At 39.9% G+C, this 27,883-nt stretch overlaps 1 protein-coding gene across 5 annotated transcripts in view; it reads left to right on the forward strand.

Moving 5' to 3' along the window:
- ubn1 (ubinuclein 1) overlaps positions 1 to 27,777 on the forward strand; it is a 75,741-nt gene extending 47,964 nt beyond the window's left edge. For all 5 annotated transcript variants that reach the window (XM_033040389.1, XM_033040391.1, XM_033040390.1 and 2 more), the window contains 7 exons: positions 1,270 to 1,413; positions 3,097 to 3,147; positions 5,062 to 5,104; positions 8,377 to 9,600; positions 11,641 to 11,911; positions 24,050 to 24,139; positions 25,888 to 27,777. In XM_033040389.1, coding sequence (XP_032896280.1) covers positions 1,270 to 1,413; positions 3,097 to 3,147; positions 5,062 to 5,104; positions 8,377 to 9,600; positions 11,641 to 11,911; positions 24,050 to 24,139; positions 25,888 to 25,940 — 1,876 coding nt within the window. In that variant the 3' untranslated portion in view covers positions 25,941 to 27,777. The remainder of the gene's footprint in view (positions 1 to 1,269; positions 1,414 to 3,096; positions 3,148 to 5,061; positions 5,105 to 8,376; positions 9,601 to 11,640; positions 11,912 to 24,049; positions 24,140 to 25,887) is intronic.
- Positions 27,778 to 27,883: the final 106 nt, after the last annotated feature.

Here is a 27,883-nt window from a genome sequence, read left to right on the forward strand (position 1 = left end):
CTATGTCATACTTTATTGACTGCATGTCTTTTAAGTTTGGACATTTGCAGTTGATGGATTTGATTTGTTTTTAACTGAACATAGGCAGTGAATAGAAAGGTTAATTCCAAAATGGCTCACTGCTGTCAATTAATTTTAGCTGGAGTTGACACGGAAAGTATAAATGGAGTGAAATACCATGGATATTAAGATGAAAAAGAGGAGATCTGCAGGTCAAGTTTGGGAGGAAACTATTGCTTTTTTTTCAGTGGGCTATGTTAGATTTTGTTCAGTAATGTTAGATTATAAGCATTGTTGAAAATATATTTGGTAGTAAGGTATTATTCAGTTGTTTTGAAATAATATGTAACGTCAAAAATATCTGGGGTAGCTCAAGTGGAAACCATATTAGAGGTGGTGGATTAATTCAGAATTTTAGTGATCGACAATTTAGGAATTAACTGTAGGTCCTGTAACTTTAGAAAATGCTGATTATATAGTTGGCAATGGGACAGTTGCTAGAAAAAGTAGCAAGATTGCTTCATCAGCACCATGGTAAATATTCCAAACATGAGAGTAATAGAAATTACAATTTTAGAAGTAAATTGTGTCGTGTGTGAGCATTTTGCATCGTTTAAGGAACCTCGTATACTTATTTATTTTGAACTCAGCCCGATTAGCACACTTGTACTGTCTCAGTGTGACTTGACCACAGTCTCAAAAATAATAAGATGCATTCTATCATCTCTACACTTCACTTTTTAGTTTCTATTCATGCAATTGTAAAACAATGTTAAATTATTTTATATGGTGCACCTTTCAGAATGGGATGGGAGCTCATCACCGAATTTCCAATAGATTTTTACAGTTTGGGAAGCCATTAGTCTGAAACCAGGTTAGAAACGCTAAACAAAATTATCACATTAAGTGCAACTGGTTTCTTCGTTATGTGAAAGTGGTAACCTTTGTAAACTGGAAGTTAAATGTAGGCAGCTATTCTCTTTCTATGTGTTTAACCAAAATAAAAGGGAATGGAAGTAGTTCATATTAAAAAAAATTGCTCCGTTTTTGTTTAATAAACTGGCTAAACTTGGTGTGCCTCTTGGAGCAGATGAGCAATTCTCCATACGGATCAGGATTTGTATTTATCTTGTGCTTGGATCATAAATCCTAAACACTGGGAGAAAATCGAATGTAATACACTGAGGTGATACTCTGCCCTTCCTGAAACATCAATGTATTAAACTGTGACCTCACTATTGGTTAATACTTTATTGTGTTATGATGCAGAGATTTACTGTGCAGTGTGGTGAGGACAAAGATGGCCTACTATGAGCAGGAAAGAAACAAGTCCCCGGTGGCAGAGGACTACCTGAAAACATTTCTGGAATCCGTAGTCAAACCACTCTGGCCGAAAGGATGGATGCAATCAAGGTACATTACTGTGTGTGTGTAAAAAAAAAAAGAGCACGTTAATAATCAAAGATTTTCTTCAGGCTGACCATTAGTATTGATAAGGGGAGTTGCAATTATTCTAAGTCTGATTGAAGATGGTTTTATGTCTAAATTGACACCTTTTTAAGGTTAACACTACTTCAATGAAGGCCTTGCTTTTACAGTGAATTCATGGTAATATTATTAGAGTTTGCCATCATTTGTCTGTGAAACTGATGCCAACTTACAAAGCATTACACATGGTTCTATGCAGAAATATTAAAGTTGCTGCCAAATCAATGGCTATTTTTAAGGCAGCAATAGGTACTTGATTAGTACATGTATCAGGGGTTATGGGGAGAAGGTAGGTGAATGGGTTTGAGAGGGAGAGATAGATCAGCCATGATTGAATGGCGGAGTAGACGATGGGCCGAATGGCCTTTTTCTGCACCCATCATAGTTGAGCTATTTGCATCCTTCATTGTTTAAGACAAGTACCTAACTGTTGTAAATTCAAGCTATTTGCAAAGGTGTCCTGTTTTCAGTCCAAGCTAGTTTTAAATGGCATGGTAGGCACACCTCCTGCTTGGTGAGACACCTGGTCCTATATTTTTCTCATATAAATACTTCAGAAAACAAGGGATGTTAAAAGAAAAACATGAAATGTTTGCTTATAACTTTTTATTATCTTGAAGGTAGACACAGAATGCTGGAGTAACTCAGTGGGACAGACAGCTTCTCTGGAGAGAAGGAATGGGTGACGTTTCAGACCCTTCTTTGACCTCAACCCGAAACGTCACCCATTCCTTCTCTCCAGAGATACTGCCTGTCCCGCTGAGTTACTCTAGCATTTTGTGTCTACCTTTGATTTAAACCAGCATCTGCAGTTCTTTCACGCATCTTATTATCTTGTATGTGCTGCACCATAACATTATGATTTTTAATTAACAATTTTGCTTTTGCTTACTTATATACTTTGTGGAAATTCTATGTAATTGCTGAGCCTATCTCATGGCATCACAGTTGCTGAAACCACTTATTTTACTGATCCTTGATGGTGACAGTCCTTGGATTTAGCTGCATTCTTGCCTTAGGAGTCACCAAATCTTGTAAAGTTTTTTTTAAGGTCAATAGTACGGCTATTGCCGCGCCACTGACCACAAATTGTAGGAATAAATGTTGCTTTAATTCTTAAACTGTTTCATTGCTGCTTTCTTAGAGTTTCGTAGGTTTTCTCCATTAACTGTGTCCTTCTGATTATGGCGTGATTACAGCAGAAAGGAAAATTTGGGAATCCAAGAACTGCTGATAAGACAGATTTAAACATGATGTTGTAATCTCGACTGTTCAGCAGTTCTGTTGGCAGAGCTTGCTTGGGCCTGTTGAAGTAAACCAGGTTGCGTTGTTCAAGATGCTGAAACCATGGCATCTGGATCCAGGACCCTCCTGGTTCTCAGCGTAAGTCTTGGGGGGGGGGGGGGTCCATGAATGTGGGACGGTGGGGAATGCATACAGCGGGTTGCAGGCCCCCCTCTGCAAAGTCTTTGGAGATTGAGATGCAACATAGATTTCATTTTGGATTGTGGTTAGTGTAGCTGGAACAAGAACAAGCAATGTCAACAAAACTGATCTGGGGAAGTAAGAAAGACAAAATTATATTTTGTTCATTTTTTTTATCAATAGAACATTGTTCAAAGAAAGCAGGATGGTACATGCACATGTCACCTCGGTACTGTAAGTATATACATATTCGGTTCCCTTATGTATTTATTTATTTTTTCCATAAAACAGCTGCATCAACTACTCTCTGACGACGTGAAATTCATTCATGTAACTAGGTTTAGGTTTATTATTGCTCCGTGTATCACGATACGGTCAAAACATGTTTGTTTTGTTTTTTTGCACGTTATCAAATCAGATAATACTATACATAAATACGATCAAGTCTAGCTCAAGTGCGATAGGTAGACCAAAGGGAAAGATACAAAGTGCAGCATGTGGTTCGCTGCACTGTAATGTAACAGTTTTAGAGATAGTCTAATGTCTGCAGGCAATGACGTGGGGGAGAATCGACTGTAGCCTAGCTTACAGGAGGACGGTTCAGAAGCCTGATAACTGGTCTAGTGGTGTGTGCTTTCAAGCTTCTGTACTTTCTGTCCAATGGCAAAGTGAAGGAAAAATGACTGGGATTGGAAAAGTGTTTGGTTTTATTGGCTGCTTCCCTGAGGCATCGTGAAGTACAGATGGAGTCAATGGCGGGGAGTCTAGTCTGTGTGATGGACTGGGCGACATCCACAATTGCAGCAATTACTTGCGGGCTTGGGCATAGCTGTTCCCAAACCAAGCTGTAATGAACAGTGCCCAAGTGCTTCCTATGGTGCACGTCTGGAAGTTTAAGTCATTGAACTCATGCCATTTTTCCTCAGTCTGTTGAGCAAGTGGAGACATTGGTGTGCCGCCTTGGTGTAGCTTCAATGTGATTGGTACATGACAGACCATTGGTAATATTGACGCCAAGGAACTTGAAGCTCTCGGCCATTTCCTCTTCCGCACCATCGATGCCGATCGGGGCATGTACTTCACCATGCTTCCTGAAATCGATAACTAGCTCCTTCGTGTTATTGACATTGAGGCAATGGCTGTTGTCCAGGCACCATTTTACTAACTTTGCTATCTCCTTCCTGTACTTGGTCTCATCATTGTTTGTAATAGGTCCACAACAGATATAATCTGCAAATATATGGATAGAGCTAGTGCTGAATTTGACTGCATAATCATGAGTGTATAGGGAGTATAGTAGGGGACTGAGAATGCATCTTAGAGGGGCATCAACGTTGAGAATTATTGTGGGGGTTGTGTTGCAACCTGTCCTCATTGATTGTGGTCTATGGATCAGATAGTCATGGTTTCAGTGGCAGCAGCTCACCTCAACTCCTAGATCAAGGAGTCTGGAGGCGAGTTTTATGGAATGATTGTTCAAAATGTGAACAAATAAAGTTTGTACATTTGTATGGAAATAAAGGTGTTTTTTTTTTGTCTATTTTCACTATTTTTACATCTATTTTCAATTACTCTAATTTTCACATTTGCTGCCCGGGCAGAAGTCTTGCTAAATTACTTCCCAGCCTTTGAGTGGACATTGGTGTCTAATTCAAGTTATAGTCCTGCCTGTCAATTCAGAAAGACAACCTTTGGATTTCTACTATTTGTTGCAAATGTGTGTTTTAAAAAAAAATCTTATGCTTATCCCATTAACAATCAGTAATCACGTACCAATATTGGCCATTAAATGCAACATGTTATCTGGGGTAATTTGTGAAAGGTACACTTGGCACCCGTTTTCTTCCCCTCCTACCAACTTCAATCCTTGATCCTTTACACATGTTGCTTGGCCTTGCATATGGGATGTTTTCTACTTACTGAAGTACTCCCTTGTCCTAAATGCTCTTGCAGTCCTCCCTCCCCTACAAGTATCAAATAAACTGTCTTGCTACCAACCATTGTTCCAGCCCGTTCAGCTAAATTATGTTTTTGCATGAGTTCATATTTGTATTAATTACATGGTATTGTTATAGTTGGAACTACTTGGTGTAATAATGAGATCCAACAACTGTAACTGCATACTAACGTTTATTGGATTTTTTTCAGTTCCAAGAAGAAAACTATTGCTCCCCCAAAGTCTAAAATGAAGGTACGTGCTACTAATCATATATGGGAATATGGGCTTTCAGAGAAGGATTAGATTACAGATTCTCAGACATTTGACTTTTTGTATCCAAACTAACACACTTTTGATTTGTAACAATGATAATCCTTGATCAAAAATTGTTATAATGTTAAAGATCAAAAATGGGGCAGGTGAGAAAAAATAATATTCTATTAACAAAATTGGTTAATTCTGGACCCACTCCAAGCCTTGTCTGAGCTTTTTTTCCTCCCAAATGTGGAGATGTGTTTCTCAGTATTGACTTGCTTCAACTTTAGCAAACAAAAGAAGCACTACGAGAATAAAGACTTTTTTGGGAAATAGAGTAAACCCTCGTTATAATGGACCACGGGGGAGGAATTATGTCCATAATTGCCGATTGTCCGTTATAACGATTATGATAGTAAGGTATTATTATCGTTGTATGTAGTTGAAACAAAGAACTGAAGATGATGGTTAATACACAAAAAGACACAAAGTGCTGGAGTTACTCAGCGGGTCAGGCAGCATCTCTGGAGAACATAGATGATTTACTCCAGCACTTTATGTTGTTTCACCTTAAAACTTGGTGCCGATTCTCCTCGTCTGACCCACGTTGCAGCCCCTTGGAACTGCACTTTCTTCAGACGGCTGCCACCAACAAGTCTGAAGAAGGGTCTCGACCCGAAACGGCACCCGTTCCTTCTCTCCAAAGATGCTGCTTGTCCTGCTGAGTTACTGCAGCATTTTGTGTCTGCCACTGACAAGACATGCTCGGTCACCGTGTGGCTCCCTCTCCTCTCACCAGCTGCCACTTCCAAGGTTACTTGATGCTGGCAACTCCGGAGGAGAAGGTGAGGGAGAGGGGTGTGGGTGTGGAGACCAAGTGGACATAACGACAGGAGAAGGAGGAGGACAAATCGAAGGAAGCAGTGGAAGGAAGGTGCACCTTGCGAGTCGGGTGGGGGCCCTCGGAAGCTTGCACTCTGAGCAACCAAGGAGGCAATGCAATCAGGGCTCCGTCTGCTATAACTGGAATCCATTATAAAGGGGTCTGTTAAAATGAGGATTTACTGTATTTGAGAATAGTTAAATGCTTGAAATTCTGGCGTTATGAAGCTTCACCAACTCATGCAATAGTGAACTTTGCGTTTAGGTGCACTCGCTCGGATCATCTGTCTTAGTTCGATAAATTCTTCTTTATAACTGAAGCAGGTGTAAAGAATAGGTTGGTTGTTCCTACCAACTTGAAAGGCCTGATAATCCCCTATAGTGTTCACCATGTCATTGTGCTGATTGCAATTGACTAAGTTGACTAGGGCAATGCAATACAACTGGTAAAGCTGTTGCCTCTCAGTGCCAGAGAACCAGGTTTGATCCTGACCTTGGGTGCTCTCTGTGTGGAGTTTGCACGTTTCGCTGTGACCGCATGAATTTCCTCCGGGTGCTCCAGTTTCCTCCCGTATGCCAAAGATGTGTGGCTTTGCAAGTTAATTGGCCTCTAAAAAACGTCACTAGTGTGCAGGAAGTATGGATGTGAAAGTGGGATAAAGTAGAACTCGTGCGAACAGGTGATTGATGGTCGAAAGCCCAATTTCCATGCTGTATCTCTAAACTAAACCAAACTAAATGTGTAATTGCAGAAAATTCAGATGCTTATTCAACTTGTTGAATTGGAGTCATTAGTTGAAATAAGTATTCCTTTTCCTATGGATATTCTTGGGCACAGAACTGTATAGATACTGAGATAAGAGATTTATAAAACAACCATTAAAATCTGTAATCTTTCTTGCAGTATTAATTTGTTGGTACGAAGATCACTTGGTCTAAACCAAACTTAGGTTCTCTCTCAAAGGCTCTACCAAGACATTCCTAGATACATGGAACCCTTTCCTGGAACTTGTTAACTCTCTTAACTTGTTTCCGGACTCAGAAGAGGACTGAGTGCCCTCTATCACAGCTCTGTTTTATTGCAGCTGCTATCCCCTCAACCCCCTCCCTCCCCACAGTTTTTTTTTTTTTTTTAATTTTCTTTCGTCTTTTATATTTATTTATTTATTCCTTATTTTTATTTTATTTTATTTATTTTTTAAATCGTATTTGTGTGGATGTGTACGTATGTGAGTGTTGTTTGTCCCCGGGTGGCGAGGGTGGGTAAGGGTAAGGGTTTTGAGGGTCGTTTACATACTGTTGTACAATTATGTCCTGATTATCACTGTCTGTTATCATTGTATGTATGCAAATTGCTGTTAAATTCAAAATTCAAATAAAAAGATTTAAACTAAACCAAATGATTGTATAGACGATTGCATAGCGTTAGAGTTGCTACCATTCTGCGCCAGTGACCCGGGTTCCGTCCTGATTTTGGTTGCTGCCTGTACAGAGTGTGTATGTTCTCCATGTAACCGCGTGGGTTTTCTCAGGGTTCTTCCCACATTCCAAAGGCTTGTAGGTTAATTGGCTTCTGTAAATTGCCCCTAGTGTGTAGGATGCAAAAGTGGGATAGGAAGGCTCTGCAGAGGGTAGAGAGGGGAGCAGAGAGGATCATTGGCGTCTCCCTACCCTCGGTACAAGAACTGTTCCAGAGCCGCTGTCTGAAAAAAGCTCAGAGAATTGCTAAGGACAAACTGTACCCCCTCCACATACATCTGGATCTCCTGCCATCAGGCAAGAGATATCGCAGCATCAAAGCCCGGACTACAAGACTGCTAAACAGCTTCCTGCCACAGGCTGTGAGGCTGCTAAACAGTCACTCTGTACACAGTCACTTGATTCTGAGGCTTGGCACGGCCACTTTAATAACTGGCACTGGCCACTTTAATAACTGGCACTGGCCACTCAAATCAGCTGCCCCGGACATTTTTATGATTGGTTTTACTATATTTTAACGTTGTTGTTTTACCTGCATTTAACTGTTTATACTGTTCCATCAGGGACTGGATTGTTTTTAGTTTTATTATGTGTGAAATGTTTTAAATTTCATGTGCGATGCTCCGGTATTCCCTGGGAAACGTCTTTTCATTTTGCATTGTACAACTGTTGCTTGCAAGATGACAATAAAGGTTGATTGATTGATTGATAACATACAGTGATCGTTGGTTGGTGTGGACTCAGGAGGCTGAAAGGCTTGTTTCCATGCTGTATCTCCAAACTAATCAAAACAAACATTTCTTCATGCAATAAAATCTCCAATAAGTTGATGATGGGGAATGTAAGGCAAAATTAATCATCTTAAAAGGATTTAAACATTAATACACTTTTTTGATTTCCTTTTGCAGGACCATATTCTTAAGACAGAGCGAAGATTGCAGCAATCGGTTACTTCAACTCACAATAGTAACGCTGCCTCCTATCTGCCGGGACCATGCACTTCCCCTTTGACCCCAATAAATGTGTCAGTTTGTTCCAGTGCTGCTCAGAGTTCCAGTAACACAACAACTCCTCAGTCCTTCAGTTTAGATGATTCGCTTGACGAGGATCTATCCTATAATCAGCCTTCTCTGGAAGATGTGTCTGAAGCATTGGCTGCTCTTAATGATGCTGCAGGAAGTACCAACAACTTCAGTCATTTAACATCAAATCCATTAAATGATAAGTTAACCGCAGTGGTGTCATCGGAAGAGAAGAAATATGTACAGAAGATTCCAACTTCCCTATCTGATCCACCACCTGCCACTCAGTCAAGTTCATCTCTCAATCTTTTAGCTGAGCAGGCATTAGCTTTGGGGCAACTGTCTCAGGAGAGGACTTCAGAAAGTGCTACGAGTCTTATCATTGCCTTTAAAAACCATTCTTCAACAAACAGCAAGGTTTTCTCAGAGACGCTCCAAAGCAAACTGAAGCATCAAGGGTTGCAACGTCATGTTCAAAGTCAGGTGTCGGCGCAGGCTGCCAAGCAGTATCATCCGACCACTTCACAGCAGAAAAGCTACATGTCATCACCATCTTTCAGCACAAGCAAACTGCAAAACAGTTCTCAGACTAAAACCACCAGCCAATTGCAACAACGGCCACTAATTCAGCATCTAAAAACGTCAACAAAGACTCAGAATTTCCATTCTGCCTCATCTTTAGCAAGTAACATACTGACATCTCCCAGTACTCATCGGACGTTTAGCACTTCAGTTACATCTGTCAGTTGTACATCAAAACAGACCAATGCACAGAGCTCCATAAATCAACCCTTTAAATCGCCAATGACTTTGGTCTCAGCAACGAAACATTCTTCCCCTTCCAGTAACTCTATTCCGAACACAACCAGTGTTCAAAGCTCTCTATCCTGTAATAGTCATCTAAATAGACAATCTCCAGGCCAGGCGTTAAATCGGCAATCACCTATTATTAATGTAAAGAAGTCCTCCATTTCTCAGAAACTGACTCTGGTGGCTCCTCCAGGTGGTAGTAATGGAGATTCTAGTGGGACACAGGGTGTAGCTAAACTGCTTACTACTTCTCTTAAACCTGCAGTTGTTAATAATTCTACAGCTACAGGAGCAATGCTGGTGAGTGTAAATAGGAATGCACTTTATTCTTAATATATACAATATCATAACTTGGAAAGAAGGTTATAATTTAACATGCTGATCTTCCTGTTATTTATACCGTGGAATCCTTCATCTCTAAAAATGTTGAATATTCATTTATTTGCTCCTTTTCTATGTACATACACCACTGGTAATATTATTCAAAGCAAATAATTGTTTTACAAGTTAATGCCTACTTAAGTTGCATGTCCCAAATGAGGTTATTTTGTGCTCAAGTCATTCTGCTGTAGTCTCAACCTATAATTGTTTAAAGTGTGTATATATTTTCAGCAATCAAAGAAAATGCAATATTTGCTCAATATTTAATGTTCACTCAGTCATGTTTTACTGATATTTTTACCTATTCTGTAAGGGTCCACTAAATGTTCTGGTGCTGAACTGTATCAGTGAATGGATCAAACTGATCTCTGCAACTGAGAACGTTTAGTCATCATGCTAGTTCATATTTTGTGTACAATAATACTGTTGAACTCATGTTTCCAATATTTAGTATGGATTAAATTGCTTTATTTTAGTTCACACTATATGTATGCACTGCTGAATTTGACTTTCAAGATTATATTTGATTTGATGGAAAGAAAAACTGTGGTTCTTTGTGCCATTAAACTTTGGATGTAATTATTCACTTCTGTTTGAAAGGGATGTGACTTTGGAATTTTTGTCATGTGCAAGGGGAGCTTGAATTGGACTTTCAAACTACTCTGAAGGAAATAATCTAGTTTGCCTAAAAGGGTAAAAATAAATGTTGGTTAGCAGAAGAGATTTTGCGAGAGCATTTAAAATTTTAATAAAAGCAATCAAGATTAATTCAAGCTATTTTTTTTTCCGTAACAGTTCCGAATCAGAAATAAAAGTAATGCTAGCCCTTTATAGTTTGCGTTGACAAACTAGTCTTTTTGAGGTAACACAGATAGAAAGATATCAGTGACCATATTACAAGGGATTACCATCTGAAGATTCCTTTCATTAAAAGCCTGCCAGGGTTTCCCCTTTTTGAAAAAAACATTTCACACTCCTCAAGTTCAGTTCTCCTACTCTGCTGTCTTTCCATAATTAAAATCTTCACTCCTGGTACTTCCTTGCCCTTTATTTTTGCTATTATATACAATGGAAGATCCAAAATAGATGTTTATTACTTAAGTTTGCGGTGCTTGGGTGGGTGAACACAGCAAATTGTAGCACAAGTGGTGCAAATGTGAAGAATAACCAAGAACATTCCCATTTGTGGCTAGGTAGATAAAAATGCTGGAGAAACTCAGCGGGTGAGGCGGCATCTATGGTTCCCATTTGTGGCTGTGCTTTTGTTTTAATCACATTGCTTTCAGAACAGGATGCTGATTCAACCTAAATCAAAGAAAACGGAGCTGGTGTTGACAAAACATCTACTTAGCGGGCTGTGTCTGACCCTTGACCTGGATCCTGGATCCCTTTTTTTCTCTCCCCCACCCCCACGCAGCCCCTTTCACTTCATCCCCATATTCCTTGACTTTAAGCTTTTGCTGAGAGATCTAATTCTTAATTGTGTGATGGACCAAGTGTAATTGTGCAATGGACTAGATTATTTTGGCTGATGTATTCAAGCCTCAGTGTGAATATTAAACAGATTTATTCTGGAGTTAACTATCCTCGATGTGAACCAGCATTTGCTGTTCCTTCCCTACACGCTTAATGGGAAATAATGCCCGTTCAATGTGGCATTGTGTGTAAAAAGTCCACATTCTGATGGTATTTTCACAAGATGTAAAAAGAGTAACATTTTGTACTCGGCTGTTTTAAGATGTAAGCAACGTTTTATAATTGGTGTCCTTTATTTACCTATGTAGAAATATTAGTGTCTCAATATTTTGTTTCAGTTGCTGTAATGCAAAATAAAATGCACTGGCATTGCTTGTGTTTTCAACTTGAAAATAAATAACTCAAGTTAAAGTATAGCTTTAATGTTTAAAATTTTAAATATGATTTCAAATGGGCATTTATTTTGATTTTTTTTCTCCTTAGTCTTTACAGGCTACCACAGGAGCAGCATTGCTTGCAAGTTCTCCATCTATGAGCCTTCTGTCACCTTCCTTTAATACAACAAACCAGAAAATAACGTCAGCAACTCTGAGCCAAGCCTCACTCGGGATGATGCCAGGCATTATTCCTATGCACTTTACATTCCCTACAGTTTTAACCTTAGGCTCAGACTCTGCACCAAAATCAGCCGTATCAACGGATGCAATTGTCACGGGTCCTGCCCCGGGGACATTCCACCATGGCCTTGCACATAGTAAGTTGTACATTGTAGAGTCTTTTGGAGGGTGAACCAGGCGTCCATCTGGTGGCTTGGAATCACATACAATGCAATTTTATTGAAGTATTTTTGGGAGTGGAAACTCGGAAGTGGGATCATTTCAAAATTTAATGAGCATGTTAAGTAGTATAAATTATTTTTGTATAAAATGTTGGTGCTGCTCCTTTTTCTTTGGCAAATATAATTGCATTGAAGATATTTACTGGTAACCTACTTGAGCAAATTGGCTTTCTTCAACCCACAGTTTAATGCTAAAATTAAGTTTGTTTTATGGATGGTTCGTTGTTCTTTTATCTCCCGCCAGCTGAAACAATTAACAACTCCACCCTTAAGATATTATGATGACTGAACCTGTAAGCACGGCTATGCTAATTAGATTTGTTCTATCATAAACATTTTCCCCTGAAGACATTTCATTGTCGATGTTATAGCACTTTCTGCCTATTGTGAAGAAACTGAAATGCTGGGATCTGTAATGTGATCTTTACTTTTACAAATGCAATGTGCTGGGTATTGCTCAATGATTTGACCCACTGAAACATTAGTGCACAGTCTCCTCACATCTGCACTTCCCCAAGTCTCAATTTTAAGGATGACTTTTTAATGTAAAATAATTAAAGTCACAAAATACTGAGCAATAATTAGCAGCAGTAGACTAAATTGATATTTGTTTTTAAAAACGGTACCTTTTGCCTCCACACTTGCTAGCCTAGATTTGCCATTGAAGTCAATGTTGTTCCATTGTTCTGACCTGGCTTGGAATCTGCATTGTAGTTGTCAGCATACGGCCAGGGAATCACAGCAAGACAAAACGTTGTGAAATCCAGCCACCCAGGGCAGCAATAGACAGTTGACAATCTTAATAAAAGCAAAGGAAGAAATAAAACTGGCCCCAGCTATCATTTACCAGTTCACTTTGTCTAGAGACATTCCACCAGAGGACAGTAACTCTTTTAATGCTGTACCTTTGTTTAAAAGCAATATTACTCTGATCTTAAATCAGGTTAGACAAGCATAGGATGCAAAACTTCACTAAATTCATTGGTTAACATAAGCTTTAATTTATTATGCTTTATATTATTAGACTTGTGTCCTCCACATTTAAGAAGTTTGCTTGTGGTAGTATTGTCATTGTTCGAGATTGTTGAAAGTTATTAGTGGACCAGTTAATTTGACACCGGAATAGTTGATGAAATTCAGTCTGGAGAGGTGCAAGTTCGTGCATTTTCAGAAGCCAAGTAAAGCAAAGAATTACTTGACAAATGTTGGAGTAGTTGAGATCTATAGAGAAGGCAAGGGACCTTGAAGTGCATATTCGCAGGTCGCTGAAGGAAGCTGGACAGGTGGATGTGGAGACAACATACTTTTATTACATATAGGGCTGAGAATAAACAACCATACTAGAATTGCACAAAATATCAGTTAAGTCTCAGCTAGATTGTGTAAAACTCTAATCATCAGGTAACAGAAATAATGTTATGGTGTTGGAGAGGCAGTGGTGGAGATTGGTGAGAATGACTCCAGTGCTAGAGAGGATAGATTGGCTTGATTCGTCTTTCATGTAAACAAGAATGAAGGAGTTGCAATTTAATTGTATAATAAAGTAATTGGGAGACCAAGAAGGTGACTGGAGGATGCTGGGGTGGAAGGTGAAGATAAGGGGAATCCTATCCTCTCCTTGGTTTGGATGAAAGAGGGTGAGAGCTTTATATCTCAACAGAGGACAATAACTAGGACATAGATTTGTTAATTTGGTAATAAGATTAGAGAAGTTGAAATATTTCTTCACTGAACAACTTAAGGGTCTGTCCTACTTGGGCGACCTAATTGGCACGTTTAGGTGAGTTTGGAAAAAATGTCTTGTTGAAGACCTCCTTCGACTATGTTGAAGACTAGCTACGACTAACTTCGGGGAAAATTGGACACCGAATAGTGAAGAGTGAAGTCAACCTCCCTTTGACTATGATGAAGACTATCTACGACTACCTTCGACTACCCTTGATTACCTATGACTAACATGCCGACCTACTACGACTAAACCTACGAGTAAAAAAAGCATCTTTTTTTTTCTTTTTTCTTTTTCCATGGCGACCTTTTTTTACACGCGGGCATTTTTCAACATGTTGGCAAATACGCCGCGACGAGGCCTCGAGTACACGGGGACTACTCTCGAGCATGAAGGATAGTTACAAAGACCTACGACCTCGTGTCGATCATGGTACGAGTCGAGGGCAAACTCGCCAGAACTCGCGGATTAGGTTGCCCAAGTGGGACAGCCCCTTAAGAATTTGCAGCCTATTGCCTGGTAGAAACAGACACTGCATTTAGGTATCTAGATGAAGTCATTAATCTATGGAAAATTGGTTGGCAAACAGGAAACAAAAAGTAGGTCCCTATCAGAATGGCAGGCAGTGACTAGTGGGGTGCCGCAAGGCTCGGTTCTGGGACTGCAGCTATTTACAATATACAGTGCATTCAGAAAGTATTCAGACCCCTTCACTTTTTCCACATTTTGTTAGTTACAGCCTTATTTTAAAATTAATTAAAGTCTTTTTTTTTAATCATCAATCTACACATAATGCCCCAGAATGAAAAGCAAAAACAGGTGTTTAGAATTTTTTGCAAAGTAATTAAAAATAAATAACTGAAATATCAGTTACATAAGTATTCAGACCCTTTGCTATGACAGTCAAAATTGAGCTTAGGTTCATCCTGTTTCCATTGATTATCCTTGAGATGTTCCTACAACTTGATTGGAATCCACCAGTGGGAAATTAAATTGATTGGACATGATTTGGAAAGGCACACACCTGTCTATGTAAGGTCCCACAGTTGACAGTGCATGTCAGAGCAAAAACCAAGTCATGAAGACGAAGAAATTATCTGTAGACCTCCGAGATAGGATTGTGTTGAGACACAGATCTGGGGAAGAGTATAAAACAATTTCTGCAGCATTACAGGTCCGGAAGAGCACAGTGGCCTCCGTCATTCTTAAATGGAAGAACTTTGGAACCACCAGGACTCTTCATAGAGCTGGCCGCCCGGCCAAACTGAGCAATCGGAAGAGAGGGCCATGGTCAGGGAGGTGACCCGATGGTCATTCTGACAGAGTTCCTCTGTGGAGATGGGAGAACCTTCCAGAAGGACAACTATATCTGCAGCACTCCACCAATCAGGCCTTTATGGTACAGTGGCCAGACGGAAACCACTTCTCAGTAAAAGGTACATGACAGCCCGCTTGGAGTTTGCCAAAAGGCACCTAAAGAACTCTCAGACCATGAGAAACAAGATTCTCTGGTCTGATGAAACCACGAATGAACTCTGGCCTGAATGCCAAGCGTGACGTCTGGAGGAAACCAGGCACCGCTCACACCTGGCCAATACTGGTGAAGCATGGTGGTGGCAGCATCATGCTGTGGGGATGTTTTTCAGCAGCAAGAACTGGGAGACTAGTCTGGATCAAGGGAAAGATGAAGGGAGCAAAGTACAGAGCGACCATTGATGAAAACCTGCTCCAGAGCGTTCTGGACCTCAGACTGGGGTGGAGGTTCACCTTCCAACACGACAACGACCCTAAGCACACAGCCAAGACAACATAGGAGTGGCTTCGTGACAAGTCAGTGAATGCCCTTCAGTGGCCCAGCGAGAGCCCGGACTTGAATCCGATCGAACATCTCTGGAGGGACCTGAAAAAACTGCATCGACGCTCTCCATCCAACCTGACAGAGCTTGAGAGGATCTGTAGAGAAGAAGGGGAGGAATTACTCAAATACAGGTGTGCCAAGCTAGTATCATCATAACCCAAGAAGACTTGAGGCTGTAATTGCTGCCAAAGGTGCCTCAGCAAAGTACTGAGTAAAGGGTCTGAATACTTATGTAAATGTGATATTTCAGTTATTTATTTTTAATTACTTTGCAAAAATTTCTAAACACCTGTTTTTGCTTCTTCATTCTGGAGTATTGTGTGTAGACTGATGATTTAAAAAATGAATTTAATCAATTTTAAAATAAGGCTGTAACGTAACAAAATGTGGAAAAAGTGACTGGGTCTGAATACATTCTGAATGCACTGTATAGTGATTTAGATGAAGGAATTAAAAGTAACATTAGCAAATTTGCAGGTAACACAAAGCTGGGTGGCAGTGTGAACTGTGAAGAAGATGCTATGAGGATGCAGGGTGACTTGGACAGGTTGGGCGAGTTAGCGGATGCATGGCAGATGCAGTATAATGTGGATAAATGTGAGGTTATCCACTTTGGTGGCAAGAACAGGAAGGCAGATTATTATCTGAGTGGTGTCGGGTTAGGAACATGGGAAGTACAATGAGAACTGTGTGCCCTTGTACATCAGTCACTAAACGTAAGCATGCAGGTACAGCAGGCAGTGAAGAAAGCTAATGGCTTGTTTGCCTTCATAATGAGTGGATTTGAGTATGGGAGCCAAGAGGTCCTTCTGCAGTTGTACAGGACCCTGGTGAGCTGACACCTGGAGTATCGTGTGCAGGTTTGGTCTCATAATTTGAGGATGGACATCCTTGCTATTGAAGGAGTGCAATGTAGGTTCAGGAGGTTAATTCCCGGGATGTCGGGACTGTCATATGTTGAAAGATTGGAACGACTGGGCTGGTATTCACTGGAATTTAGAAGGATGACAGGGATTCTTATAGAAACATATAAAATTATTAAGGGATTGGACACGCTAGAGGCAGGAAACATGTTCCCGATGTTCGGGGTGTCCTGTACCAGGGGCCACAAGGCCATTTAGAACTGAGATGAGGAAAAACTTTTTCACCCAGAGAGTTGTGAACCTGTGGAATTCTCTGCCTGAGAAGGCAGTGGAGGCCGATTCACTGGATGCATTCAAAAGAGAGTTATAGAGCTGTTGGGGCTCATGGAATCGAGGGATATGAGGAGAAGACAGGAACGGGGTACTGATTGTGGATTATGATCATATTGAATGGCGATGCTGGCTCGAATGGCCTACTCCTACACCGATTGTCTGTTTCTAAGTCTTGTTAATCTATTGATGTCAATATATGGGAAGGGTGTAGTATAGATTCACCGGGATGTTTCCATGACTGGAGATCTGGGGTTATTTGTAGAGACGTGGTATGCTGCAACATTCCCCTTGGACTGTAGAAGGCTTGGGTGACCTTACAGAGACATACAGAATCATGAAGGGTATTGATAAGTTGAATGGTCAGTGTTTGGCTCTGGGCGTGAGAGTCTAAAACTAGTGGGCACAGATCTGAGATAAAGGGGAAGATCTAAAAGGTACCTAATGAGCAAATTTTTCTCACACTGAGTATGTGCAACGGTCAGAGAAAGCGATCAAAGTGGGAACAATTACAGCATGAAAATGACCGTTACATCATAGAAAATGGGACCGATCCTGGTAGGTAAATTGGTCAGGTTGTACAAGCTGGACCAAAGGGCTTATCGAGTCTCTCCTTGCACTCTAGTGGAACCAGACCCTTCCTACATAAGACGAAAATGCAGATGCTGGTTTAAACTGAAGATAGACACAAAAAAAACTGGTGTAACTCAGCGGGTCAGACGACATTTCTGGAGAAAAGGAATGGGTGACATTTCGGGTTGAGACCCTCCAGAGTGAGAGTCAGGGGAAAGGGAAACGTGATATAGAGAGATATTGAACAGATGAATGAAAAATACGCAAAAAATTTAATGTATGGCCGCCAGAACCATACAAATATTCCAGTATCTTGTAGAGCTGCAACATAATTTTCCCATTCTTGTATTTGATGCCCAGTTTTTGGTGGTAATCGTGCCATATTGCTTTCAGTGTAGAGCATTTCATCTTCGCACTTTCGGCAAAGTGGCGCAGCTGTTAGAGCAGCTGTCTTGAGAGACAAAGGTGCGATCATGACTTTGGGTGTTGCCTGTAGAGATTGCAAGTGACCACATGGGTTTCTTCCGGATACCCATGTTTCCTTCCACGTGCAAAAGATTTGCAGATTTGTAGGTTAACAAATTGCTCTTAATGTGTGGGGAGTGGATGCGATAGTGGGGTAACAGAGACTTGTGTCAACAGGTGATCAATAGCCAGCGTGGACTCAGTGAGCCAAAGGCCTATCTCCATCCTCTTCTTTAATCTATATATGGTCTCTATATTTGAGCAACCAAATGCAGATTGGTTGACCATTTTTCCAAGCCACTTTTTTTACTCTCACTCTGGTGCCTGTGTTCAACCTCCTATATTTGTTGACTCTGTCCAATGGAATAGCACCCCATCTTCTGATTAAGCTTGCTAGATCACTCAAAATGTAATATTAAATGTAACCACTACTGGTAAACCCTCGACTCTTCCCCCTTCTGTTTCTGGAACATTTTGCGCAACTGCTTTTTAAAAAAGTAATTATTACTTTGCCACCTTGTGATTGAGCCTATTAGGAAAAGGCTGTTCTGGATTTGGTGTTGTCTGACGAACCGGATTTGATTAGGGACCTTGAGGTAAAGGAACCTCCTTAAGGTAAAGGAGGTAGTGACCAAATTCAGAGAGGGAGAAGATGAAATCGGATATGACCGTATAACTGTTGAGTCAAGGTAATAACAGAGGCATGAGGGAGGAGCTGGCTAAAATTAATTGGAAAGGAGGCCCAAGCATGAATGACAGTGGAGCAACAATGGCAGGAGTTTCTGGAAGTAATTCGCAAGACAGGAACTAAAGCGGAAGAAAGATTCTAAGTGGATAATGAGGCGACCGTGGCTGGAAGGAAGTTAAAGACAGCATAAAATTAATAGATAAGGCATATAATATTGCAAAGATTAGTGGAAAGCTAACGGGTAACAAGAAAGGCAATAAGGGGAAAAACAATGAAATATGAAGTTAAGCTGGCCAATGATATAAAAGAGGATAGCTTTAGTTTTTTCAGATATATAAAGAGTAAAAGAGGCAGGAATGGATATTGGAACACTGGGAAATGACGCTGGGGAAGTAGTAATGGGGAATAAATAAACGACAGATGAATTGAATACTCTTAATTGTGTCAATCTTCACAGCAAAAGACACGTGCCAGAAATTCAAGAGAGCAAGGGGTAGAAATTGGAGGAGCAGGTAGTGTAGAGGAAACAGCCTATTAGGAAAAGGCTGTTCTGGATTTGGTGTTGTGTGACGAACCGGATATGATTAGGGTCCTTAAATTAAAGGAACCTCCTTAAGGTAAAGGAGGTAATGACCAAATTCAGAGAGGGAGAAGATGAAATCGGATATGACCGTCTAACTGTATCTGTAACTAACCCATCCGCAGAAGACTTGGACAGGTTGGCATGAAGAGGCAGATGAAATACAGAGTAGCAAAGTATGTGCTCATGCACTTTGGTAGTAAGATAAAGGTGTAGACTGTTTTCTAAATGTGGAGAAGATTCTGAAATTTCAGGCGCAAAGGGACTGGATTCCCAAAAGATTAATTTGCAAGTTGAATCGGTAGTAAGGAAGGCAAATGAAATCTAGGCAAAAACATTCACTTAGAGGACTAGAATATAAAAACAGGGAATGTAATACTAAGGTTTTATAAGGCACTAGTCAGACTGCATTTGGAGTATTATGAGCAGTTTTGGGCCCCATATAGAAGGAGGGATGTTCTGCTGTTGGAGTGGTCCCGTGGTTTACAAGAATGATCCCAGGAATGAGTGGGTTAATGTATGATGAGTGTTTGGTGGCTCTGGGCCACTATTTCCTGGAGTTTAGAAGGATGAGTGAGGACCTCATTGAAACTTAACGAAAGGTAAAAGGCCTGGGAAAAAGTAGATGTGGAGAAGATGTTTGTGCTAATGGGAAAATCTAGGACCATAAGGCACGGAATCAGAATAAAAGGACATACCATTAGAAAGGAGACGAGGAATTTCTTTAACCAGAGGATGGTGAATCTGTGGAATTCATTGCCACAGAAGGCTGTGGAGGACAAATCATTGGGTGTGTTTAAAGAGATTGACAAGCTCTTGATTAGTAAGGATGTCAAAGGTTACAGGGAGAAGGCAGGAGAAGGGTTGAGAAGAAAAGATAGATCAGCTATAATTGAACAGCAGAGTCTACTTGATGGGCCTATTTTTGCTCCTATGACTTAGGAGCTGTGACACCTTTGGTCTATACCATTTCACAAACATTCCATTTTGTTCTTTCCATCTATCCCTCTCCAAAACGTAACACACTTGCCTTCTCCCATTTCCTGTTCCGATGAGCCAAAACTTCAACTCTCCCTCCCCACTGTTGCTGCTTGCGCTGCTAAATACATCCTGCATTAGGCCAAGGCTAGCGGTTAGAGTGTTTCAGACACACAATAACTGTTTTTCCTACAGGATTTTCAAAAATAAGGGTCTTTCTACAGCAATCATTTTTTTTAAAATTGTTACTACAAGCTAAAAAATACTAAAGACTCAATTGTACATTGGTTAATAAACTTATCATTGCACAAGTATCAATGGAAGCAATTGCTTGTTAATTTTAATGGCCACACGGTTAAAACAGCTGCGTTTTTAAGAGATAATGGTATTTAATTACTGCTGGAAAGTGGCATGAAAACTATTCTTTTCCCTAAACTTTTTTTTAAAGCAAGACAGCTTTTTTTTTTCTGCTTGGCAATTTCCTAAGTGACAAGTGGTTCTCTGGTTCCCAATTGAAATCGAGTTGTTATAATCAACTCAGTCCAGGCAACGGTGTTCCCTAATTTATCACTCTCATTATGTCTAATTCATGATATGCAAAAAGTACCTTAGAGCAAATTTGTATATAGACTTAAGATCTCTAATTCGGTTCAGAGGTTGGCTGTGGTCAGGAGCACAGTTGTGGTGTTTAGCCTATATTCTAGGCTTGCTCCAGAAGTCTACTATTTTGGTTATTCCATCAGTTAAACTGACTATCTGAATATAGTGAGAATCAGCTTAACTGATTGTAGACTGATATGTCTGTATTTGACAATAAGATTCTTGTGGGAGTTATTCTGTTCCATTGATTACAATGAGTCAGGAGAATACAATGTATTATACTTAATAGAAGAACAGGTATGTATTTTTTCCGTACACAGATAATTGGCACTTCGGCCAATTTGACAATTAATACTTTGATGCCAGACTAACAGATTTTCCAGCCTATTGCTTGGTAATCCAAATAATGTCTTTAATATCCAATTAATACTTCCAATTTTTTTTTTAACATGTCCTACTGTATTATTAGATTAGATTAGATTCCTTTATTGTCATTCAGACCTTTCGGTCTGAACGAAATTTCGTTGCCTGCAGTCATACACAATAATAATAAATAACAAAAAATACAATAAACACAAATTAACATCCACCACAGTGAGTTCACCAAGCACCTCCTCACTGTGATGGAGGCAAAAGTCTTAGTCTCTGTCTCTTCCCTCCTTGTTCTCCCTCTGCGCTGAGGCGATCCAGGCCGAAGATGCCGCCCTCCAGTCCAGCGGACGCAGCTGTAGTTGCGGGAGCTCCGGAAACAGGTCACCAACCTGCAACCTGCGAGCTCCCGGTCGTCCATTATATTCCATTTTTCACTGAACCGACTGCAGTCAGTCTCCAGATTATGACCAGATTCTGTACCGGAGAGAATTGTTGGTATCCTGAACTGTTAGCAAGTTGGAAATGAACAGCAACAGCTGTGAAGGAAGAGCAAGCAGATGCAGGAAGAGTGACTGCCAATGCGGGAAGAGTGACTAGCTGACTCAGTGAGTGCGTGTGCATGGGTGTAAGCTGCTTGACACAGGCACAATTAGTTGTGGGAGGTGGCAATTGGGCGTGGAGTGAAAGCCCGGAGATAATGCCCTATTCTTATCTGGCCAAAGATGCCTGTATCCCCGCAACAGCCAGCAACCCCTTTCCCATCCATCTCGGCAAGCTCGCAAATGTGCGTATCTGTGTACAGGTGCGCGCAAGTCAGGCATTAGTAATCTGAGGATTATTACCTACATTACACACATTACATTGCTACTAAGTATTCTGTGTGTCCGTTATAGCTGTAAATACATTTGTATGGACTCTAAGGGAGAACAATATTGTGTTCCTTAGTCAAGAGAGCCATAGTCATACAGCATGGAAACAGGCCCTTCAGTCAACTTGCCCATGTCAAACACCATACCCCATCTATACTAGCCCCACCTGCCTGTGTTTGGCCCATATCCCTCGAAACCTATCCTCTCCATGTACCTGTACAAATGTTTTTAGGCATTGTGTTCGTGCCTGCTCTTGCAGCTCGTTCTATATACCTACCATCCTTTGTGTGTAAAAAAAAAGTTGCCTTCAGATCCTTTTATAATTTATCCCCCTTCACCTTAAACCTCTTGTTCTTGATTTCCCTTACTCTGGATGAAAGATTCTGTGCATTTGCCCCATCTATTCCTCGCATGTACACCTTTAAGATCTCCCCTCATCTGCATTCCAACAAATAAAGTCGTAGCCTGCCCAACCTCTCCTTATAGCCCAGGCCCTCGAGTCCTGGCAACATACTCGTAAATCTTGTCTGCATCATTTCCAGCTAAACAATATCTTTCCTATTACAGTGTGACCAAAACTGAACCCAATACTCCAAATATGGCCTCGCCAATATCGTGTACGACTGTCAATGATGTCAAAGAACATGGGGGTGATAGAAAAACCTGACATAAGTGAAGTGGTTCTTGGGAGAAGCTGGGGATGTAGGGTTCAACTGGAGATGTGGCCATACTGGAGCGCCTGTCGTCTGTCAGGGAATTCTGGCTTTGGAAGAGATCCTTCTTGGTCAGGAGCAGATTGTCTCGACTTAAATTCCATCCTCATCACCTTGGAAGATCGAGGAGATTTGATGTGTCGATGAATACTCTTGAATTTCTACAGGTGTATGGTAGAGAGTATACTTGTTTGATTGCATCACTGTCTGGTTTGACAGCTCAAATTCTGCCTTTAAAATTATCGGCAAATATCATCCTAGCCACTCTCTCATTTTGCTGCTGAGGTGAAGTAGCAAATGGTGAAAAAGGTGTAGCATCCTAAATACCGTGACCACCAGATTCAAGAACAACTTCTTCTCAGCAACCTTCAAGCTCTAGAACTCTACCCAACGCTAACCTCGACAGTCATCATCTTCCATGGATTGTCTTTTTTGCTTGCACTATTATTACCTATATTACAGTTATTAATTTATTGTTTTCTGAATATTGGTGTTTTATTGTTAAAGCTACAGCAGGTATAAATGTAATTATTCTATTGTTGGTATTTATGACAATTAAACATTTAATTCTCTTGACTCATCTTTGAAGAACAGGCATTCCTGAAAGGTGTATGCTGTGTTTTGATTGAGGGCTAAAATATGGGAACTACAGACTTGGTGTATTATTTCTCATTCAGCCACCCTCTACCTTCCAGTTATCACAGTGTTTGTTTTGGGGGTTCAGGAGTAGACCTACCAGGCTATACAGAAAATGTATTTTTGCTGCTATCTGAGTGTCAGCTCTATTGTGAGCATTGTGGTGAGCCTTTGCTCACATATACATTGAAATTAAAACTTTGCATCTGCGTCAAAAATAGGAATTGCCAGTATGGTTACATTACGTTTTGCGTGCTTATGAATCTTTGTTGTCAATTATAATATTTAAAGGCAAAAATAGTAGCCTTCCATATGCTCTGTGTAGTTGCTGGTGAAGGCTCCACAAACCCTGCAAACATGTATCCAGAGTTCCACAGAAATAACATTGATTTTGCACTATGTTTTGAGTATGTTGACAAGTGGCTAATTAAATACATTCGCCAATAAAGTGTCTGGTATCCAAGAAGAAGTAAAGGTTTGACATTACACCACTGTATGAAATTATCATAAATTCTCTGAAAATCCTGCATTGGAGAGCTATGAAAAATGCTTAAAATTAAAATGTAATGGTTGAATGTCCTTTGCCTACAATCTAATTTTGATTTGCTTCTCCATTGTGCCATTGATACACTATGCATAGTGGGTGGCATCTATTTGCTTTCACATCTTTTAAGCTGATTTTTGTATTTAGTGTGGCAGGTGGCTATGCTAAAAACGATCAGTAAACTGCATAAGTGCTGTAGTGTTCAGTGCTGTAGCTTTCCATTCTCACCAACTGGCTTTTCTCTCTGTCCTTGCTCTAGGTATTTTTGCTGGCTTACACGCTACCCCACACCATGCAGTGCAGCTTCCACATGCAGTGTTGCCCACCCACATACAGCAGTCTCTCCAAGGTAACACAACATGTGACTTGTGTCTCTTTACGTACTGAATCCCACCAGAAACAAGATAGCAAAATATGGGATGTAGTTTCATTTATAATGTGATTTTAATGACAATGGATGTGATGCAAAACAGTTCATCTCTTTATCATATTGTTTTCTATGTATCCTTTAAGAGTCAGACTGGAAGAGATGTTTAAGTGGCAAATTTGGATGTTAAGCAGTTGTACCTCTAGTTTCAAGTTCTTTGTTTTAAAGATCTTGCAATAACACATGGTAAATGTGTGCCATCAGCATTATAAATATATTCATTTTAATATTCTAAACTTTGCTAAATATTCTAAACTAATGCTCCTATCACATTAAACAACATATTTGATAAATAACCGATTGAGGAACTGGAGCACCAATCTGAGCCATTTATTAGTCCAAACGTTTAATTAATTGATTAATTGTCTGTTAATTAATTAACAATTGTGTGGGCCATTTATTGGTCCAAACTTTATTTGTTTATGAATTAATGTGCAGGATTCGCACACTGCCCACTATTTGTGGGTTAGATCTAATTCGCATTGAAGTTTGATATGGTGCACCTTGCACTTCTGTTAGTGAATCAACAAGTTGAGTATAGTAATGTGACCTGAAACGGTCTGACTGACTGGATTACTGCAAATCTCTATTGATCCAACTATTCAGTCGAAAACTGGTCACATACGTAAATTTTTAATGACATTCATGGGTTGAACTTCTGAGAGATATAAGATGTGTTAATTTTAGAGGAACTTGGACCTATGTCTAAGTTAGAGTTGCTCAATTTGAAGGATAAAGCTTCACCCACCCACTACTTACACAACAACAGAATGGTTACAGCAGAGAAGGAGGACTTTTGACCAATGATTCCATGCTCTCTCTGTAAGAGCAGTCAATTAGTCCCACAAACCTGCCCTCTTCCCATTGCCTTCCAAATCTTTTCAGGTAGCGCTGCTCGGGCAATCGGTATTCGATACTGATCTCTGGTTTGCATATTCCTCTTCCTCTTGACCTCCATATGTGAAACTCAGGACTTTTCATCTTCAAGTTGCTTTTTTAATCTGCCTTACCTCTGTTAGTAAGAATATTCGCTTCAATAGTTGTATGATGAGCTATTGAGAATACTGAATTATTTTAAATTAACTTTGGCAGGAACTGATTTGTAAATGTTTATTATCCACAACATTTTGAAGTTGATTTGAATAATTGAGAGATTAATTAGAAAACTTGCATTTTCTATTCAAGATTGAGCCTTATTTCACTTCATATGGCAAGTAATAGACATGCGGAACATGTGGAGTGTAAGCAGAATAGTTATAATGTTGAGGCATGGAAGAGAAAATGGATTATCCTTCTCAGCTGTGATTTCCTACCCCACCTAACTATCTACCTAATTCAGTGTTCAAGCTTGAGTGTAAATAATGACCATTTGGCCAAAATAGGCCGTGGAATTGTTACTTGAGCAAGTAATCGGCTGAGAAGAAAGGAAAAATGGGAGAAATATTGGGTGGTGGAGGAGGAGGGTGGATTTGCATTGCATCTAACAGTACAGCTGATTTAGAAGCCAGGTAATGAATTGGAATGGAGGTGTGACAGAGCTGTCCTTCCAAGCCATTCTAATCTTAATTAGCCCCCAAAGGTTTTCGGCCTCTATTTGATTGCAGAATTTGTATTTTCCTGATTTCAATCAGATATTGCCACTCACTGAATATCTTTTTGTTCAAATTCAGATGGCACCAAAATCCATGGGGAGACTTCCAGCATGCAACGTAAGATGCAATGACCTCTGGCACAAGGCACAGTTGAATGAAGCTGATGCATCGGCACTGGTGTCGCTGTAGACATCAAAGGCAATGGTCAACCTGTAGGAGCTGCAAGGCTAAATAGCCAACTCTGCATTTTCTTTTATCTAATGATTAATTGTGCCCTTTAATGTTGGGGCAAGGAGAATGTGGTTGAAATTGAATACCTTTGAGACTGACAGATGGAAAGGACTTGTTACAGCAGCAAAATAATGATAGCTGGAGGACATCAAGTGGGTTTAGAATGTGCTTAGATTCAAAGTGTATGGAAAAGTATCTTCCACTGAATGCCTATGCAAGAACATTTGTAGTACTGACATGGTAATGAAGGTCATTAGAGCAAAATTGTATGTGGTGCATTCCAGAGATATAAGACAGCTAAAAATGTTACTTTCAATATTTTGTTAATTCATTACATAGGTTATTCCTGTACTCAGCAGCAGACTTAATTAAAGCTTTTATAATTTGCCCAGGCAGCAACTTGGAATCTGTACTGACAGAACACTGTTTACCTGACACGTATGCACATGATCGTGTGAGGTTGGACATTTCTGGGGGATAATTACTCTCTTTATGGAGGTAGGGTAAACAGACCAACGCTAGTTTCAAGATAAGCTACATAGAAAAAGGTATTGCCCCTATAGACACAGCCACTACTCTAATAGTTATCTGTTTTAAAGAAATTGAAGTTCCAGTTTGAGTGGATTTTGTCAGTGGGATGCATTGGATCTTTTTTAAGTTAAATTACTATTTATTGCCTGTACTCTTTGTTTTCAAAGAGTGTATTTACATTGTACACCTCAGCTCTGTTGATGCACTAACAAGGCCCAAGACTCTTGAGCCACTCTTTTGTGTGCCGTGCATCTAGCAAAAGAAAAATTGGAATCTGAACTGTAACAAGTTATTTAGAGATAGATGAGAAATAGTTTGCATTAGGGACCCAGCTGTGTTAGCCACCTAAATAAAAACTTGTTAGTGACTACGACTGATCACAATGGTCTGGTATATAACAGTTTTTAAAAATAAGCTATTAATCTCACGTACTCCTTGGAGTTTCTCATTTTATTGGGAATTTAGGACTAAAGGCGGTTTCATGGTATGTCTTGTTAAATCCCTGTCAAATATCATTTGTTTGGTAATGCAAGTATAGACAGCATTGTAGCAGATGCTGGTCATACAATTGCAGTACCTTTGCTTCTAATGCAGAAAATGGGAAGTGTGAAGTGAGGTTTCATGTATTCTTAATCCTTGTCCAACACTTTTCTTTAAAACTTAAGGTAAAGTACAGGATTTGAGAAGTAATTTGTTTATTTTAAAATAAATTCCCTTGCAGTTCAAAATTTGGCATAATCTAGTTGATTTAAAAAGAACCATGTCGGCAGAGAAGCCAAAGATTTTTTCAATAAAGATGACGTTAGCATGGGCCGATGATTTGAAACTTTTTGGACATTTTCATAAGATTTTTAACACAATGGCATTTTATTTCTGGAGTGCTTCAGTCATATTTAATGCTATGGGTGACTCGCAGGCATGATAAATGTTCTACAGAAACTCAGGACTTGAAAATTGCTGGATCTGATTTTTGTGTTAATGAAGTTTAGCTCTACTTGAAATTGTATAATCATTCTCAAACTCTGTAAATTGTGATTGTGCTAGTAAGTTCAATTTGTTTTAATGAAAATAGACATTACTTTGAATGATGGTGCTTCATTGTATATTATTTTTGAGAGTTGTGTGTGTATTTGCTGCAGGACAAAAGGTTGGTTATTTCTGTTGCACACGGATATGTCAATAAACTAGAAAATTTTGGAGAAAATAGACTGTTTCTATCCATTTCTATCAGCATTTCTTGTGAGCCCACATTATAGATTCTCCTCCGAGGGATACCGCCTCATATCTACTCTGCCAATCTCACCAACTTTTG

The sequence above is a fragment of the Amblyraja radiata genome, chromosome 22, assembly GCF_010909765.2.
Source record: "Amblyraja radiata isolate CabotCenter1 chromosome 22, sAmbRad1.1.pri, whole genome shotgun sequence".
Classification (NCBI taxonomy): Eukaryota; Metazoa; Chordata; class Chondrichthyes; order Rajiformes; family Rajidae; genus Amblyraja; species Amblyraja radiata.